This window comes from Haplochromis burtoni, unplaced genomic scaffold (assembly GCF_018398535.1).
Source record: "Haplochromis burtoni strain Fernald_Lab_line unplaced genomic scaffold, NCSU_Asbu1 Contig_200, whole genome shotgun sequence".
Taxonomy (NCBI): domain Eukaryota; kingdom Metazoa; phylum Chordata; class Actinopteri; order Cichliformes; family Cichlidae; genus Haplochromis; species Haplochromis burtoni.
The window spans coordinates 734,677-754,888 of record NW_024582561.1 but is presented as its reverse complement, the minus strand read 5'-3'; the positions used below and the strand labels follow the sequence as shown (position 1 = coordinate 754,888).

Genomic DNA, 20,212 nt, shown 5'->3' with positions numbered 1-20,212 from the left:
TCGCTGTCTGCTGCGTCTCATTCTGCGCTCTATTGTTGGAAGCCAGTGAGTTTACGGGGTTGCCGGCCAGCCTGAAAACATAAACGAGGGGTCGGCGTGGTCGCAGCCGAGCGTGACGGATGCAATAACCCCTGCGGCAGAAGCACCCATGTGCTAAATTACTGCCACAAATGTTCTCCCATCATGCTGCGGCAGGCCCATCAGGACCATTCAGCTATCCCGAGCCTCAACTCGCTTTCTTTTTTTCCCGTTACATAATTGCGCCTTGACCAAGAGCATCCAACAAGTAATGCTCCAGTTAAAGGTGGGATGAGGTTGATAGAAGATTGAGATTGCCACTATACCCAAAAATGAATCAAAATTGCTTTGGTTTTCAGTTTGCTTGTTGCTGTCAGACTGCAACCATGGTGTCATATAGGTGGGTTTCCTCAAAATAACTCTATAAAAGTCAAACAACATGCACATCTTGTATAAAGGATTTGAAAAACGAGTCTCTATAAAGAAGCTCAAATTCCGCAACTATCCTCAGCATTTAAAGTCTGACAGACCAAAAGGTTTCTCTGTGATTTATATGGGATCTCCAGCCCCAGACCAAAGTCTTATGTCAAAGGCAACCATCATGAGTCCAGCTCATGTTTACTTCCCCGCACTCGATCACAGGATTCGTGCGAGAAAATGCAGCAGACAGTTAAAGCTGTTTTGTTTGCAAGATCTGCAGCGCCTCCTCCTCTGGGATTTCACCTTCCTGCCAGCAGCCACAAACACCTATTGTCTGTGAAGGCCATTCACTTTGCGCCTCCTGTTCAGATCGCCTCAAACCCAGCCATTCATCACCGGGAGAAGCTGAAGCCGCACCCGTATCACATTGGCTGGAAAAGACGTACGGCTGCCAGAGTCAGATATCTTGTGAACTCCTCGCAAGAAATACGAATAAAAAATTCTAACGATGTGGATTTCTGAGGCTGCGTGCTATTTTTAGATGGAACATTTGTGGGTCTTGTTGTAAGCTGCCATGACATGCAGCACAGACAAGCAGGGCGAGGAAACTTAACGCTGGCATTAAGAGTTTCAAAATCCATCACGAGTGTCTTGATGACTACGCCAAAGTAAATCACTGACACGCTGTCGAGAGCATCGTGGGGCATTTAAACTTTATACTGCCATTCAACCTGTCTCACCTTCCCTGAAGTAAAGGTCACTGCTCCTACTGTCATAAGAAATTATAACTTATTCATGAAATTCACCATCAGGCTTATTACGCTGTGAGGAAACAAGCCGTTTGAGTGCATTAAACAACAATGGCTACATAGTCAGTGAGTGGAGGTGATTGCTGATCATCAATCTGAACTGATTATCATAATGTTAACTTAGCATTTCATCGGCTAATGCTGGGAGAAACAAAAGAGGTTGAACTTTAAGTTTAAATAGTACTTTCCATTTTCAGCAACAACGGGAATTTGAGGGACATAAGGAATAAGGAGTATTCATAATAAACCACAGAATACCACCAGTCAGAAACAAAGGGATAAAATGTGCAAAACGATCCAAAATTCTAAGATGTTTAATTTCTAATAAGAGGAGACAGCAAATTTTCTGTTAACTAATCAATAACCCAACTAATGTCTATGCTAATATGATCAAGTGAGAACAGCGTTAATTCTGACCAGCCTCGGCATGCAGTGCAATGCTTTTGTTTCCTTTTTATTCGTTTCCATGTTAGTTTTCGTTAATGAAATCGATTAATTTAGCTTTAGTTTCAGTTAAGGAACATGCTTTTTACTTTAGCCTGCTCACAATGGCTGCTGTCTTGCAACCCACCTCTGCCCGAGCTCCTATCTTATCATCTCCTCGATATCATGTGTGCTGTTACTGATGTTTGCCGTGCCGTGCTCTGTGCTCAAGTGTCTTGCTACTGCTGTATCATGTGGAGTAAGGCTGGAGAGGTACCCACACAGATCTCTACCATCAATTAGAAATGGCTGCAAATGCTATTACAGTCTTTTGATTATAGCAGTCCTCACTGCGCTGCTAAAGGGACTCTGCTTTACCAACACAGTAACTAACATATGCGCACAGATGGACAGCAAGGCGGGAATTAACACAGAACATTGGCCTTTTATGCTCTTAGTGACCACAGATATATGTGCTTTCTTACAGCCATATTGATTCAGAAATGACGGATGTGCTACTACTAGCTATTAACTGACCCATTAACAGAATACACTCTGATCCTAGCAGCTACTTTGCCACAGAAGAAACCTCCATAAAAACAAAACGCATGCATAAAGCTTTCTGAATACGTTCTTAGCAACATCAGGGGATTTCATATGATTTGCTCTCTACTCCAAACTGACAGCAGTGTTTCATATACAGTTAAAATAATCCTTCCCTGCTGCACGGCTCAGTGACCAAACACACCCAACCCTGTGAGCGCAGTGTTCGTGCATGCTCGCGGATCCTGACTCTACTATGCCGGTGCAGGCTGCACATCATCATGACAGTAAATGAGCATGAATTAGAAGAGAGGAGTTATAAACACAACACACCTTAAAAAAGGTCGTTGGTGGCCGCCCGCACGCCTTTCACCGCCGAGCTCGGTACAATAAACGGGCTCATTGGTTTGCGGGTCGGATTTCCCCCTCTCCACATCCATGTTTATTTTGTATGTATGCACATGTGCATCCATCCGTGCGGTAACAGACTGATAAGGAGTGACAGCCTGACACATTATGGCCTTGATAAGGTTATGTTGGGTAATGTAATCTGACAATTATTAACTAGACAGTGCAGTTGCTGCACTACCAGAGTGACCTTAGAGGGTAGAAACGCTTCGGGATCTGATCATAATATGATAAAAAGCTCCCAGAAACAAAAGTGAAAATACACTAAAATCATAAACTAAACCGTGCAGAACCCGGGAAAACGAAAAAAAAACAAAAAAAAAAAAAAAAAAAAAAACAATGGCTCCTTGTGAATGAAAACATTTACAACCTATTATTACACATTTACAACACTTTCACACATCGCCGATATCTATACATCACCCTGAAGTGTTTGTTCCTAGTTAACAGACTAGTAAATAAACATTTCTGCTATTTAAAAAAATAATAGAGATTAAGAGACTGTAGTTTCAGATTTTCTAAATGCGACCTGCTCATATCGATTTTTATCAGCTCTGATTTTCTTTCTGAGAGCTATAACTGATGCATATTTAAAAAACTCTTTTTAATGCAATCTATTAATTTCCTAATAAAAGAAATTATTGAACAATTTCTCTCAAACTGCAATAAGTTACAGGATTTTCTCTCACTGAAACAACTCAAATCAAAGTGCTCTGCCACTGGAAACGGGCACAAATAATTAACTGAAAATGTGCCGCTGTACACCCTCCATTAACTGCTGACATATTTTATCTCACCAAACAGAGGCAGGTGCAGCAGAATAAGATAACAAAATAAATGCCAGGTACCTCACCTGATAACAGAGCATTATTATTATTATATTTTTTTCCTTTTTCACTTGTCTCCATAGATTTCCTGTAGCTATTTAGATTCATTGCTCATACCGAGGCTGCTAGCTTGTGAGCTCTGTCCATGTTTGGCTGGGTGAGGATAATTTAAGAATCAAATCAGATTTGTAGGTAAGTTTTTTGTGGTGGTCCCTCCACAATTCACTGTGGAAAATTTTAGATCTTCACTACGTGTGAGGAGGTTCCACGCTAACGACGTATTAGTGTTTGGTTGCGAGTATGCGCGCGACTATTTACTTGTGCCACTGTGCAAACATCAGCCAAGCGTGAAATGGACTTCCTTGTAAATTAGACGTAGGCGCAGGATGGCCTCTGGGTTACCTGTCAGGGCTGGGAAAGTTAGAAATTAGCCAGCGCCGGTGCCTGGCTGATCATCCAGTATGAAGGATTCCACATTAAATACGTTGAGTGAAGTTTATTTAATCTGAAAACACGCATTTACATCACATAAAACAAAACACTTCACAAAACATTAAGTCAAAAGTCCCACATGCTAATTAACTGAAAATAGGCTTAAATCATTTAACAAAAGGTTCATGTATGTGAAAGTGCAGCATATGAGTTAAACAGTATAATACGCTGGCACCAAAGAGGCAGGTGACAGCTTTGAAGTGATTAGAAGATAACATGGCTAGTGGATGCTAATCCCACCCTAGCGCTCTGATTAGCTTGGAAAGCGAAGGTAATCCAAACTTGGCTCTGCTACTGCTCCATGAGCCCATAATGAAAGGATAAAATAGTGGGTAGTTACACCCGTAGTACGGGACAGGATGAGGCACCAATATTGTCTCCATCTATTAATCCATTAAGGATCTGGTGGGATTTGACAGAGTTTCTAATCTTTCACTCAAATTTACAAACCACGCTTAAGTTTTTAAGCTGCACAGAAATTTTAAGTGGCCAGCATTGGACTTTTAGTTACTATTTGTCATCCATTCAGCATTAAAGAGCAAACAGACATGGAAAAACTGAAATATACTGTATATCAGTAACTTTTAGCCATATTACTGCAACAGGGTACTGAACTGTTTTAAAGTCTCTGAAAAAGCAAGAAAAAAAAGAGAGCAAATAGGCACAAAAATTAAACAGAAAAATCAAATTTTAACCTAAAAGAATTCTGAAAGATCTCTGTTTTAAACTGTGAGATTAAAAAAGATGAATAGAAGAGTCACACAGCTTAGTGAATGGTGAAATGAGAAGGCGTGGAAGCTTTCTACAGTGTGGCCAAGCCTCAAACCTCCTCAAACATATTATAAAGATGATTGCAGCCTTTTCCTCTTGTGTGTCCAAGCACCTACTAAAACACTCAGAGCAGAGACTATGATCAATGCTCATAGCAGCTTAGCTTAAATCTATGTTATCTGTATACAACAACACAAGGGTCTATGCTTGTTACATCATCTTTAGGGTTTCACTACCTCATAACTTAAAATTTAACTCAGTACTGTCTAAACCTTTGTATATATCGCGCATTGCTTGAAACTGTGCAATGGCCTAGAGACTGGTTGGCAACTGGATGGCAACCACCAGCTGCTAGGGAACATTTAGCATTACCAGATCGTTTCTGTGAGGTCGCAAGCAGTCGCTGTGAAATTGATTGCTAAGCCAAAGTCATGCAGACTGGTCAGCAAACCCCTGGTAACAACTGGTTGGTAGGGAATTATGTGGCTACAAGACCTTAAAGGTCACTCTCAGATAGTGGGTAAAATTTAAATGGAATTTATCTTGTTGGTCAAAAGAGAGTGTACAGGAAGTCAGATCTCCCCATGCAGCTTAGAGGAAATATTTGTGAAATCCAGAGGTTGCCCATACCCTTGAGAAGACGAGGAGGTTGGGCTGTGCTGTGTGACTGGATGTGTCTGTGCAGACATGCTAGTTAATATGGAAAGGAAAAAAAAAGAAAAAAAAAACATGAATAAAAACTCCTTTGCTGATACATTATTCATGTTTGTAGCTTCTAGGGGTTCCACATGAGTGGCCACAGTTAGAGTTAGCACCGGGTTTCAGCCAAACAAGATGCTGCACAGTACGTGGGAGGGTGGGAGTGGGGTGCGCTTGTATGTCTGCGTGCGGACAGGGATGGAAGAGGCCGGGCAGGAGGTTCGCCTGAAGGCTTAAAAGGAGAACATTCACAGAGGAAAGCAGGGGGAGAAAAAAGAGTGGGAATGGAAAGACACTATTGAATCAGCACTACTTTGCTAAAGGGAACACACACACACACACACACACACACACACACACACACACACACACACACACACACACACACAGGGCTAGAAGCATACACAGCCATGCACATATGCATATGCAGATACACAATTTAACACACATACAGCTCAGACTGCAGTGTAAACGTAGCACATACTTGTCTGGATTTCTGTCTGTCCCCTTGTGGGCTGCAGTGCAAACACTTCACAAGAGGTGAGCAATCCTCGGCTGTCTAGGCCACATGACACACAGAAAGATAGCAGGTATATTCGGACTTTACTAGCTCATGCTTTCCTTAAGCTCCTGAAAACTCAGTGATCCCAGTAGTATACTTGTGTATTTATAGACTGTCAGCTATGTAGCCATGGGCAAATACTCTGTAGTCACCAGATACTCCACAAACTCCTGACTGGACTCACTAGCTAATACATGTGCTTTCTTTCACACAGACACACATGCAGGACCTCAAACTTTGGCCTATAAGCCCAATAAAGAGGCAATGATACAAAAAAAGAAAAAAGACTCTGCAGGCTGGAGTCTCATGTTTGAAAAGTGTTGGAAAAGCACTTTTCAAACAATTTTTTTGTTCTTTTTTTCCAAGTATATGAAAAGATCTGAGCTCACATCAAAACATTTAGATCATTTAACCAAGTTCAAATTAGCATTTCGAAAGTCAAAGGAGTATCGTGTCGGGCTATTTCTGTAACTTTCCACAGAAGATGCTCTGAGATGCAGTTTGAACTAAAATGAACTTAGAGCTTCGTTGTAGGATGTTTTTAGTTCCTGCTCTAAGATAGCTAAATGGTCCTCGTTTGTTGAGTACCTAACACTAAATATTAACCAAAGTGTAATTTCCAAATTTGCATTGAAGCGACCAACACTGCTGCCAGCATTTATACCTCTACGGGCTGCGCTGACGTGTCATGTAGTTGCATTTCTGGGAAAGGTGAACATCAGGTTAGGGCGTAGAGTTTCAACAGGGTTAGAGTTTAACAGTGGCATAAATCCAATATAAGAGTGAATGATCCGGGCATTAGAACGTGTTGATTGGTTGAATACATAGCACACATGCAAAACTGCTAAAGTGTTAGCCAGTCTGTACATGACACTAATGTACATACTATGAAGTTCAGGCTTTGTTGAATCTATATGTCAAAGGAATTACAACCCAAGCTAAGCTTGTACACCAAGCTTGATATCGCTTGCATTTCTTTTGGCAATGCAAGTGAAAGGAGGGAAAAAAGCCCTTAAAAAGGTATGTAGTTCTCGGTGGAGCTTCCCAGTGGGCAGTTCCTTGCACTGCTTGGTCTGAATGTGCATCCAGGTAGTGGGAAAAGGCAGAAGACCTCAAATTGATGTTGTGTTTATCCAACAAACATAATTAGTGTGTGGGAAGTGAGTGGGAAAATACATACTTTCCTTAAGCAGGCAAAGATGAATAAGCCTAAAGCCACCAACAGCCGGAAAGAACACATCCATGTATGCAGCCGCTCAACATGTGCAACATGAACTCAACCTCATGCGCGTGTAGTGCATCTGTCTCCTAAGCCCTTTCCCTTAAAAATCACATATTTGTAGACGTGCACAGCGAAGGTGCAGGAAGTCTTAAACTGATGACCACTCAACAGATTCCAGCAGAGCAGCGGGTATTCAAGTCAAGTGTATCTCACCTCGGGCTGATACCTGATACTGCTGTTCAAATTGTGTTCCCTGATTTTCACACTCAGTACTAACTGGCCCATTTACCAAACGTTTTCACTGCTGCCATCCACATTCCCATCTTATTACAGGATCCAAATGTTGCATAAGACGAAGGATCCATAGTTCCGCTTATTAGTCCCTCTTCAGATAAAGGCACGACTTGCAAGCGACCTAAAAAAAGACACTTTGAAAACAAAGCGCTGCCATGTCCCAACTTTCTGGGGAAATAAGCACTTCAATTCACTCCCACAAGGAAAACACACCTTGTCGAGCTGCTAAACTAAGCAGGATGCTCTGCTGTTCTTTCTGCCGCACACTTTCTTGCTTTTCCCCCCCCACACCTCATTTTTCTGCTTTCCTATTTTCACCTCAGTGGCTCACATTCAGAGTCACTGGCTTTCCCCACTCGAGTTACCCATCCTTTACTGACTTTTTTTTTTTTAGGTCTGCTTGTATGGAAAGGATGCAGTTGGATAGGCACCACCAGTCATGACGCAGCAGGGCAAAAATGAAGCCACTGAACAAGAAAAAGCATCCTACAGCTTGGCAATACAGCCACAGAAAGAGCTGCAGATAAAGCAGCAGAGCACTGACTTACAGGAATTTGCACTTGATCTGCAGACCAACTTCACATCAACCTGTGGAAAAATTTCACCAAGCCACTTATTATTTGAAGTGCCAAAACTTCATGAGAAGTAATCCATTTTCCTAACTTTTCGCACGCATTCAGACATGAATATTGCCCATGTGGGCTTGTTAGGCTGTGGAAGTGTGAGACAGAGGAAATGACTACGTAAGAGAGGAAGGAGAAGAAAGAAATTGCAGAGAATACGAGTGGGTGTTAATTTGAAATATCCAGCATTACCACCAGCAGCTGCACTTTGTCCTACATCGCCTCTCAAAGACAAGCATGCACTCCTTTGCTTGATCTGAAAAGGAGGCCCTATCAAACTCATGAATAAACAGCACGCAACAGCACCGGCAAACAAGCTGCCAGGGAAACTGGGAGAAACAGCGATAAACCACCATAATTCCTTCCTTCCTCTCGGTCAATCACACACCCACGCTCTGGGCATACTGGGACTCTCCTTGGTGAGACCAGATGCCTTCTTTCCTTGTAACCATATCCTCTCATCCTCCACAGCCACCTCCTCCTCCCTGTTAGATTTGGCTAAGCCACTGAACCGTGAAGTGTTGTGAAATCTGCCAAACCAGAGCCTGGTTGTCGATGGCTGGAGCTGTGCGAGCGGCCGCTGTTGCCAGTTGTCGCCCAGGATTTAAAACCAAAAGGAAAGAGATGCAGACAGGAGGAGAGGCCACCGCGGCGGGAGAGGGAGGCTTGATGGAGAGCGGTGAAAACGAGGGAGTGAAAGGGGAGGCATTGGTGTCAACGAGGCCCGGGGGTTCCCTCTGGAAAGAGAGCAAACTTCGGCACAATGGAACCCCTCTAGGGGCAGCCCCAACTTTTACACCCTAAGAGTGGAAGTCATAAAGCAAGATGAACCAAACGGGGATAAGAGCCCTTCCATCAGTCTGCCAGGCAGCCCGAGCTGCTCCAACAAAACCTTCTTTCTCTCCTTGAAGCCTTGGCCCCTTAAACACTGAGCCATGCACACATTCTTCAGTGACATAATGCTTTTTTAAGCTATTGCCCTCTTAAACTCCCCCCACTCCAACATCACCACCTCCTCCCCATTCTCCTTCTCTTTGCTCTTACTCAGATTTCCTCCCTTTGCCATTACTATTTGAATATGAATACCAGGAGAAGGGTTAAGTGTTTGTTTTTACTCTTGCGACAGAGAAGTGAAGGAAGGACGCCAACGTATAAGTTGACGTCAAACAGTCCGCCGTCCCATTGATGTGCCGTCAGTAGGTGTTTGCCGAACAGTCTCTCGGGGCCGTAAAAGCTGCCATTCTGCAAGGCCATAAAAACTAGCTAACACCCCACCTCCTCCACTCTCCCCTGCGGAGTTGTTGCAGTGTCTCAAGGGAGGCACAGAGCTCCCAGGAGGGGAAACCTGTAACAAATATTGATGGACTTACGGTGTAATCAGTGTGGGGGGGTTTTCCCCCTGGAAGGAAATGTTTATATTTCTACTAGAGGTCTGTGTGAGTGCATCTAAAGGTCATGGTTTCTGCCCACTGATGATCACTGATAATAGGACAGTGGTTGGGTGATCCACAGATTGGGAACCAGGCAGTCATTCAGCCCAAAAGGCAAATCCCAAGGATCACTGGGCTGCCGGAAATCCAGCCACCTCCACACAAACACACCCTATACAGTTTTATAGCAAAACGATAACAGCTCTACAATTACAGCCTAACTTACTCAAAGTAAAACCTGCATCTACTTAACTAGTCCAGACTAGAGCAAGAAAAGGAGAGAAGAATGAGGGAATAACTGTCTCTCTGTTCAGTTGTGACTTTAAAGGAGATCTTTTTTTGATGACCACAGTTGATACGAAAGCAATGCCGCTGAATCCTAACAATAAACTTGGGAGTCCCACAGCCTAAACACTCATAAAACGCTCCGTAAAGCAACCCTAAATAAATGTAACCCCCATGCACTGCTGCAAGAAACTGGCAGTTAGCGATAAAGTGCAGCAAATATGTGTCAGACATACTCAACGAATGATAGATATTTATGGGTTAAAGAAATTTAAATCCAAGGACACGTGGCGAGAAAGACTACAGCGACTAACGGTGGGAATGTTGGAATGATGGAGACGGGAGTGTGCGCTCACAGCGGAGTTGTCCTGTCTCGGCATGCCCCCGCGCTACACAGAGAAAACCGAGATGTGAGAATTTCTCAAAAACTTAGTCGCCCAAAAAAAAAAAAAAAAAAAGGGAAAAAAGAAAAGACAGATGTCAGAACTCAGTCTCCGTTGCGCGAGCCAAACGTACAGACAGCAGCCGTATCTTCCTTTCATTCCTTCACTGTGGAGATTTTAATGAGAAGCCAATCACGCGTCTGTCCTGATCATCGCTTTTTGCCTCAGCCAGTCACATACCTGTCTACTTTAATTGAGTTCACAGGGATCCAATCAGCTTCGTTCTCTTGCTCCTCTTCCCTTTCTGTTCTGGGCTTGTCAGAAAGACGCGCAGCTACTCACTTACCTGTCTGCCTGCAAACTTTTTACATCACTGCATCGGCACTAGTTAAGCCTGAGCACGCTTCAGTTGTGACAGGAAGGAGAAAGAAAAAAAAAAAAGAGAGACAGGGAGAGAATAGAGAGTCAACTTTTACCGCTGTGCCTGTGTCTCTTATTAATTCATTCCTCTTAAACACTTCCTGACAGTCCTGGGAAGGGAAGGCGTTTTGATGCCTTGTTATTTCTCACTCTTTCAATTACAGTTACCACGAGCACAACAAGCCCTTGGACCTCTTTCTTTCCTCCAGAGTGGAAGTGAGCAGTTTTTAATAGAGAAAATGACGCCAGGGGCTGGCCCACTGCTGTGCTAATTCTCCCATCGATTTTCATTTTGGGGGGGAACCCTCCCAGCTGATCAATCTCTCTCCACCACCTAGCCAGCTGCTGGCCTGGGAGGGGGTGCGGGATGTTGCACTTGGACTGCGCCGTCTGATCCGATGTGTGTGTATGTGCCGAGTTCATGTCCATCCAACCCCCCTCGATTCTTCCCCTCACTTGCTTCCCACCCCTCCACCCCTGCCACCTCATCTGAGGCCAGGGGCGGCTTGGCTGCCCTGATAATCCCTCAATGAATGTGGGTCAGCGAGTGGGGCTTTGCCTTCGTCACTCAGCAAGGGGACAGACAGCAGGGTCGTGACCCCAGCCATCCTGTGCGCACTCGCAAATACACACACATTCAGACAAAGGGCCCAAAGGGGTGCGCACGCACACACTGGCGTGAATAGATGAGCTGCCACACACCAGCAAAACTGCACCGATGAGAACGAGTAGAATGTGAAAGACACACAAATGGAGATGAGCAGAAATCAAATGATTAGGGAATTAATTGAGTTAAAAGAGGAAATAAACTGGTAACGCTTTTTACAACAGGTGACCTTCTATTTTAGTAAAGACTTTTTAAAAAAAGAAAATCAGGATGATGAGTAACTCAACCCTTTCATCTCAGTTATCTTCTAGCTTTATTAGCCTTAATTTGGGGGGTTTTTGACTATTGATTAGACAAAACTACATTTGAAGCTGTTGCTTTGGGCACTGGATACTTGAGATCAATAACTGGTTGATTAAAGGATGATCATTAGTAGCAAGTCTAGCTAGCATATTCAAAAACCTGGTCAACTGATTACAAAGGCTCGTAATGTCTGACAGCAGAGGTTCAGTTCCTAACAGTTTTCACAAGTGCTCCATCACAAAACTGTGTGGATGTGCTAGTTTTCTCTGGTTTATACTGCTGGAAAATGAATATCTTTACATTTCTGACTGTTTGCTGCAAAGAAAACATGAGATCGAAAGTTGGAAAGAGCTTTTTTCTTTTCGCGACTTGCCCTGCGTGTCACAAAGAGGGGCTGGATCAACTCAAACACACAGGAAGATGGTTGGAATGAGAGAAGAGAAAGACAGATAGTGAAAGTAGAGGGGATTTAAGACTGATAAGATAACGCAACACAACAAACAGAGGGTTTTATGTAGTTATAGGCTTAAATATGTCTCTTACACACATGCACACACAAAAAAATATCAGAGTCCCAATTAAGCTGCACCACATTCAGACTAATTATTCTCCACATCATTAACATTCCCCATCACGAGCAGAGTACTTTATCTAAGAGAGAGCAGGCAATCATGAAATATTCATGATTTATTAATCTGACTACAGAAAAACAAACAATGGCAACCCGGGGAGTGTGACACCCTCTCCTGCCAAACACCGAGGTAAGCAACACGACTGTGTCTGCTACTCGCTCCGCTCTCCAACAGGAGGCCGCTATCAGCCGACGCCGCCGAGCTGACATTCAGGTGAATGTCGTTATTCCCACTCACAATTTTTGTTCTCTCATTTTTGTTTTTTAAAAAAAAACCTGTGTTTAACCGAGATAAGGTGGAAAGGAAATGTTGCTGGTTTTCTTCACTTGGCCCAGATCAGCTACTGTCTCTCACTCTGTGGCGCTCTGTCAACAATGTGTCAGACGCCACGTTGTTTTGAATTTAAAAAAAAAAAAAAAAGACGAAGAAGGGGAAAAATATCCTATGGAAATGAAACTGTGGCAGGGAGACAAATCACATCATTGCTTCAGTTCAGTGTTGCTCGAAGACAGAAGCAGAAGAGGGGGGAGAAAGAGAAAAATGAAGATAACCAGAGTAAAAGGAGAGAAGGTAAGAAGGGAAAGTAAAACAGAGACAACAAGGGTGGGGAGGGGGATGCAAGAGGGCCAGAGGCCGGCCTCTCTCCCCCCATTTCTCCCTCTCAGCCTCTCATGCTTCCAAGATAATTTTCTCAAGTGGGAAAAATTTCTGCTGATGACACAGTTGTGGAAATGAAAATGCCACAGTGCCTGGCTGATGTTACCGTCATTGACTCCTAATGGGAAAAATCCCACTACACGCGCAATTTTCTGGACTCTCCGTTTCTTTCATTCCGACATTGCTGCCATTATTATCACTCGATATCACACCCACTTGCTCATCTTCTCCTTGCGCCGTTTCGAGCACGGGCATTTGCAAACACGGACGCGTTTCCCGTAGCTCCTCTTGACATTCTCGTTCTGTAAATCTTTCCCTCTACCTCTCCTCGTCGCTGCCCTCCCTCTCTCGTCGGGGTTTTCAAGTCCCCCGGGTGACCTTGAGCGGCAGCTGCCAGTGAAGTAGCTAAAGTACAAAGTCAATACGAGTCAACAAAGCTGGTTAAGTATTAAATGGGGGGGATGATGACGCTGCAGTTAGCCGGAGAAAGGCTTCAACGAAGGGGAAAAAATAAAGAAAAAAGAAAAAAGGACATGCTCAGTCAGACTTTAATGGAACACTCAATGATAATAATGATGTACTTTCAGCAATTCACTCCACTGACATTAGATGAGACTATACGTTTGGTTTCTGCAGGATAATCTGCTTGATAGTGAAACAGAGAGCAATTACAGTACTTACACAGTTGATTCACTGCTTGCCTACACACACACACAAACTATGCATGCTACTGCACAGAGACAAATGCAAAAGTATGAGGTGTGTTAAAATGATTCTTCAGCCCTTGTTTTGTCACATAACACAACGGAAAAAGCTCACACCTGAAAAACCGTGGGGCATGACACATGCTTACCATTTAACAGAATCTGGAACTTTATTTTGAACTCCTCAAGTCACGAAGAACAAAAAAAATTATAATAATAATCCCCAGTTTGACGTATTCCTCTACAAAGCAAAGCACTGCTGCAGAATTCCTCCCAACATCAACTTTTTTCAACTGCGGAGCCGTAATAGCCTTTCACTGTCCTCTCCCTGGATTATTGTCAGCAGCCCTGAAAACTCAGTGGATAATGTAGCAGTGAATGGCTCCTTTCATCAGCGCCTGGCCATGGAAGTGGACCAGAGTGACTCCAATTGAAAGCTATTGCGGCTAAGAAAATCAATTGAATAAATGTGTGGAGCGTGGTGCGTTTGTGTCTGCGTGTGATGAGTGTGGGTGGGTGGGAATCGGTTTTGGTACTTATATACCGGCTTCCACTCTGCCCTCCTGCTGCATACCTTTGTAGAGCAGCATTCCTCTAGAAGGCTGCAAGGTCAAAGGTCGGGAAAAATGAAGAACATGAATTTGGATGCAACACCAACCGTGGCACCGTGTGGAACGGTGACCGATTTCCTTCAGGTGCAGGATCAACCACTGTCCGCACAAAATACCGTGTGCATTTAAGAGCCATTTAAAACTAAGAATCGCATTCTTCAGTGCGATTAATGGATTTCAAATGTTGCTAAAACACGTCAGATTAGTTTGCAAAGTGAAGCTATGACTGGTCATATGCCAGTTTATTCTGACGCATCACATGTACGATCATCCACTTTCATTTTTTAAATACTGCCGAACTGCACTTGTCCGACTTTATAGGACTTGGTTGTTTACAACTTCCCTGTCACACGGAAAAGAGAAGCGAGTGATTGGCTAACTTAGAACCAACACTATCCTGGCTTTGATTGCACTGATTGCCTCCATCTATTTAAAGTCTGTGTTCCATCATATGATTTATTCTTTGGGATCAAACTTTGAATTACACTGTACATTAAAAGCATCCAGGTACTGCTCACAGGTACATCCAGGTACATGCGTTGTGCAGACACTCTGCTTTGGCAGCGGTCTTGCTTCAGCTGCTAACAGCTGCTGTGACACGTGTATGCATTCCTGAGTTCCTGCACTGCAGCGTCCCCGCATGGCATCGCCTGTCCGCCCTCAGCCTCTGGAAATGAAGCACTGGCAAACACCAGAGGGCCAGCTGCATATAGATCCATTTACCTTGGAGAGCTACGTCAGGGTTTTTGGCACCCAAAGGGCTTTAAATTTGATTAAGAGGGAGGCATCAGTTTGATTAAATTTAAACAGGTTGCTAAATCACAACAAGAGCAAAATTTATGCGTTGCCCCGTTTGTGCCAAATACCAGAGAAAACTAGAAACCCTGAGAACTTCGGTAACCTGGGGAAAAAAACAAAACAAAAACAAAGAAGACTAAAGCCACAGAGAGATGTACGGATTGACAGCCCAAATCTAGCTGCACTGTAAATGTGCTGTGTAAAAATGTGATTGGATTTATTGAGTTTTAGTGGGAACAAAAATCAAATACAGCATTGCAGCTGGAAATGAAATGACTGAGATGTAGCAGTATTGATCAAAATTAACTCGACTGTGAAACGCGCTATGGCAGAAAGAATGGGCAGTGAAGACTCAGGTTTCCCTGAACCACTGCCATCAAGCTGGATCAATCATCCGATTATGGTGCTGAGATCTTCCAGAGGCAAAGCCGCCTTTGCGAGAATGAGGCCTGATCCTTTAGCAAACAGAGCCACGAGAGGAGCAGAGGTAGGCTGTCCAGAGCCGACTGGAATGTCAGATAATGGATGGCATATCTCTCCGGGTGACACAGAGCCCAAGGCATCCAGGGAGATGGAGAAGAGGGGAATGTTGGAAGGAGAAGGAAAAGGGGATGATGAATGGATGGACACGTGCATGCTTGTGAAGTTTTGTTAGAGCTTTTTTTTCGCATTACCAAAACGTCTGGTAAGAGGTTCCTGAGTGCATACACACTGGTTCCTGAGTTCACTTCAAGTTCAAGGAAAGTCACTTTGTCTCTCAACCAAGCAAGTGCCATCTTTCCCAGCAGCTCCTTTTTCTCCATCTTTCTGATTAACAGAAAGCGAATACGTCTGTGTTAACTTCCCATATGCTGCCCATCTGTTCTTTCCCTTAACCCTGACACCAGGTACGCGCACACACACACACACACACACACACACACACACACAGGAAGCAATGCTGACATGTGCTGTTACCACACGCCTGGAGTTTACTCTGGATTCTTTGCAAACGCTAGGATCCACAGGTTGATAAATGCAAATCAAGCAGATGCCACTCACACACACAAGTGAACCTGAGCAGTCGAGTTCACCGCTTAATCCAAATATGTGAACCTGAGAAAACATTGCCCCCTATATTAAAACATACCAAACACTCGAGTACAGCTGCTGATCCCAAGGGGGAATCATTAATTACCACTTCGACAAAACCTGATACCTCCAGAATTAGAGGTAATCAACTGTCCCCGGGGGCTAAATGGAAACCACGCCACTAACTCCCAGAAATGAAAGTGTAATTAACCCATTTTGACTGATTTATTCACACTCGCGTTCAACCAAACATGTTAGGCACGGCAGCCAACGTAAACTACACTGCATGCACCTTCAACTGTAGGAAGCTGTATTTTTGTCATGACTGGGTCATTTTTACCTCTAATTTCAGAGCCCAAAACTCCCATGGTCCAACTTTCACTTAATTTGCACTAAGTACAGGGTGCAAATCAAACATGCCCATGCATGTCCTTTTAAAAGGCTTCAGTAGGGAGGTGGTGGTGGTGGTGGGATTCCTTCATAGGAAGGGAAGAAGTGAGGGGAGGGAGGAGAGGAGGGAGGGGTGTCCAGAGAGCCAACAGCCTGGCTGGAGATCTTTTACCTCAGGTAGGAGAGGGAGAAAGGAGCTGGGGTGGAGGGGTAAAGCAGTCAGATATAAACTATGACCTGCAGTTTTAGAGGGGTGGGTGGGTTCAAAGAGGTTCGGGTTTTAAAAAGGCAATGAATTCAATGGAAAGCAAACTTGTGAATGTTGCTGATCAGTGTCTATTTTCAGTTCTGAAGGACACTTAATGAGTTCATTTGAAGTATTCACACACACACACACACACACACACACACACACACACACACACACAGCGTGAGAACTGTGGATGATGCGCTCCTGCTGCGCAGTTTGGAGTGATGACAGCGCAAATAAATAAATAATAACATTTTTTTTAAAAAAAATGTAAGCACCGATTAAAAAGAATAACCAACAGATAATCACTTTCCCCCCTACTTGCTCCAACTTACTTGTCATACTCTGCGTTGTCCTTGTCGCACCGTGCGTCTTTGTGCTTCTGCCAGTCTTTGCCGTGCTTGCAGGTGGTGAGCAGCACCACGTCCTCGGCGTTGTGAACGTGATATAAGGCATTCCTTGTGTCCGAGCCGATGCCGGTCAGGTAGCGCTTCCCCTTGAACACCAGCATGTATTTTCTGAAAGGCGGGATGGAGTTGTACTTGAGGTACCCCCGCTCTCCACCCGTACGCGGGTGCTCCTTGGAGAAGAGGGGGATGGACACGTCAAAGTTGGGCCTGAAGTTCTCGGTGCTGATGCTGGCTTTGGCCAGCATGGCTTGACCGATGTCGAAGCCCAAATCTTCCGTATAGTCCGGCCACGTCCCCGAGTACAAGTTAAATATAAGGTGGTTCCTGCCGTCGTTCCACAGGGGCAGGTTCTGGACCTTGGTCTTCAGGTTGTGGACGTATTGAGGGGACAGCTGGTCCCGGTCCAGAGTGTCCAAACTTAGAACGAACAAACATGCCTGTCCAGGGTCCGAGGTGTAAAACCTGGACCCCTCGATGGTCGATAAAATATTCTGGTAACTCTCTGAGATCTTCTCCCCCTTCTGCTGGGGGTAAACATAAACTTTGAATCCGTTCTTTCGACAAAGAGAAAAGTCAAAGCAGGAATCCATGCGACACCTTTTGCCTTTGTAAACACTTGTGTTGATGTCCCTCTTCTGCCTCGGAGATATGTGCAGGTTGTAGTCCTCGGTGTCGGTCTGATCCCAGGGCAGGAAAAGATGTAAAGGGTCCGAGAAGTGAGGCCAGGGCTGCTCGGGCCGGTGCCCGTTTCTGCTGCGGTCATGCCGGCTCCTGCTCGCCGCTGGAAGTTGAACCCCTCCGAGGTAGAAGAGAAGCACTAGACACGCACCGGCGGAGAGCAGGATCAGGTAACGTTTTTTGGCCTGCATGTGTCCTGAAAACAAGGGCGAGTTGTTCAGGAATAAGAAATGTAAAGTGGCCCGAAGTTAGGCTCTCACTAACCCTGACTACACCGCTCCATCCTCCGGCAGCCTCCAAGGATCCCCAACCCCCCTTCTGCGTATTCGGTTCCCAAATCCAGCAATTGATCCAGTGCATGTGGGCGATTTTAGAAGTCTTGTCCCTTTCTCCCTCTTCTGTAGAGTTTCACCATATCGCACAACGCCTAGCAGCCGGGCTCTGGTGCACCTACAAAGATCAGCGCTCACCGGACCCTCTCGGACACAATCATATGCAGCCACTCTTCTCTCCTGCACTTCTTCTCACCCTCATTCAGCCTGGCTGCACGGAGGGTGGGGGGCTATTGAAATGGAAAACTGTCAGACAGCCGCCTGGGAACTCCGTCCTCCCGGATAAACAGCGGCTGGGGTCCCCGAGGCTCTCCCAGACGTAAAGGTACAGCCCGGATTGGATGTTAAACTCGGCAACACGCTGACCGGGCAGTGTAAAAACGCATCGGTACGGCCACCACGCGTGTATCCAAATACCTCTGGGTGAATTCGTCCGATTCTCCCACACACCCCCTCCTTTTCCCCTTTTTATTGCTCCATGGTCCCGTGTGAGGAGAAGCGGAGAAAAAAAAAACCGGGGACTCGTCGTAGCGCAGGAGGAAGCTCAGCGGCACAACTGTAACCTGACGAATCCCTGCATTTCTCTTATTTATTACAACCTCCCCACATACGCGCTCTTATTCAATAAAAAGCTCGTCGGCGAAGAGCCGCACGGCAGGCGAAGTTATCCGGAAGACACGCGGGTAACAAACGGTGACCTCAGACTGACTAAATAGCTGAGAAAATGTTCAAAAAGACGGGATTCCTTGATCCTAGTGTCCAATTACCGAGTGCTCAGTTGTTCCGATTGTTGGTCGCTAACATTCCAATCCCGACACGACGGCAGCCGACGCGACGCCCCATCGGCTCAAAGACGCCGCCGATTGGTCAGACTGTGGGAACGGAAGAGGCGGGACTAGCGGAATGCACCCATTCATAACCGGAGTCTTCCGCATGTGCAAATTATCTAATTGTAAGCCTATATGGAAACTGGAGCTTTGCCAGAGAGCAAAGCACTCTCAGTTTAACAGAAGCTGATAGCGTTCGGGAGGAGCGGCTCGTCAAAATCTCGCGGAGATGCTCGTGCTGTTTGCGGCTGGATCAAACGTTTTCTGTTTTACCCGCGCGTGTTATATTCAGTTGTCTTTTTTCTGCATTTCTCCCACAGTATTCTCTGTGGCCTGTTTATCCTTTAACCTGAATGTGCCCAACTTTGATGCTGTAGACAGGGAAAGAGTGAAGGGAAAACGACAGACAGTAACTGAACAAAGCAACAGTAATCAAATATTATTGAAATCAGTTCCTGCTAAATTACATACAGTTTCACTTCTTCTTTCTTCTGACATTATTCCCGTTTTAGAGATGGATGTTTTTGTGACTGTCTGTGTGTCATTTGTCAACTGTGATTATTAATAGCTGACAAAAGAAGTTAATGACAAGTCCGCCAGGTTTTTGCTTGATCAGTGTGCGATACTGCACATTTTTTATTAATCCGATGCCAAGTAAATATAGTGTCAGTATTGCCGATACTAATACCGATACTTTTTGGGGGTCAAATTATGTTGTTAAAATATAAATAAAATAGACGTGACAGTAAGCACAAAAAGATTCAGACATTTTTTGTAGTGTTTGATGCATAGTTTTTACATTTCCAGTAGTAGTAGTAATAATAATTATTATTATTATTAATTTAGCAAAGTTTAGTGGGCTACATACTGAGCTTACTGATCCTATTGCACTAATATCGGTCCAGTATCGATTGCTTCAATGCTATCGATATTTACGTCAATGCATCCACCTCTGAGAAATGCTTCTTCAGAAGAGGCCACATTTAGTCAGTCACAGATAGACGTGACTCTGTGCACAGCTGCTCCATCCTGTTTGATAGTAGTTTGGCTGCACATGCTGGACAGGATTCCAAAGTGTAGGGTTATTATTAGGGGCTAAGACCCCAAGAACACGAATGCAACTCTGCAGGCAAATATTCGCCTGGTTCTCATCAACCTCCAACACTGACCTTTGCCAGTGCTGTTAACAGGCTGCTGGCTTTGAGCACGGCTTGTTATTCAGTATTTGTATTTCTCACAGACTTAATAATATTACCTGCAAAGTCCACAAATATAGCTGTGTTTGAATAAATTAATATCATAATTGCTCAGCA

The 20,212-nt window shown here is 44.5% G+C and overlaps 1 protein-coding gene across 1 annotated transcript in view; it reads right to left on the bottom strand.

Annotated features, from left to right (window-relative positions):
• The window catches only part of ext1b (exostosin glycosyltransferase 1b), a 127,888-nt gene extending 108,980 nt beyond the window's left edge, over positions 1 to 18,908 (bottom strand). Inside the window, exon 1 of the mRNA XM_042226201.1 lies at positions 16,988 to 18,908. Coding sequence (XP_042082135.1) covers positions 16,988 to 17,931 — 944 coding nt within the window. The 5' untranslated portion in view covers positions 17,932 to 18,908. The remainder of the gene's footprint in view (positions 1 to 16,987) is intronic.
• Positions 18,909 to 20,212: the final 1,304 nt, after the last annotated feature.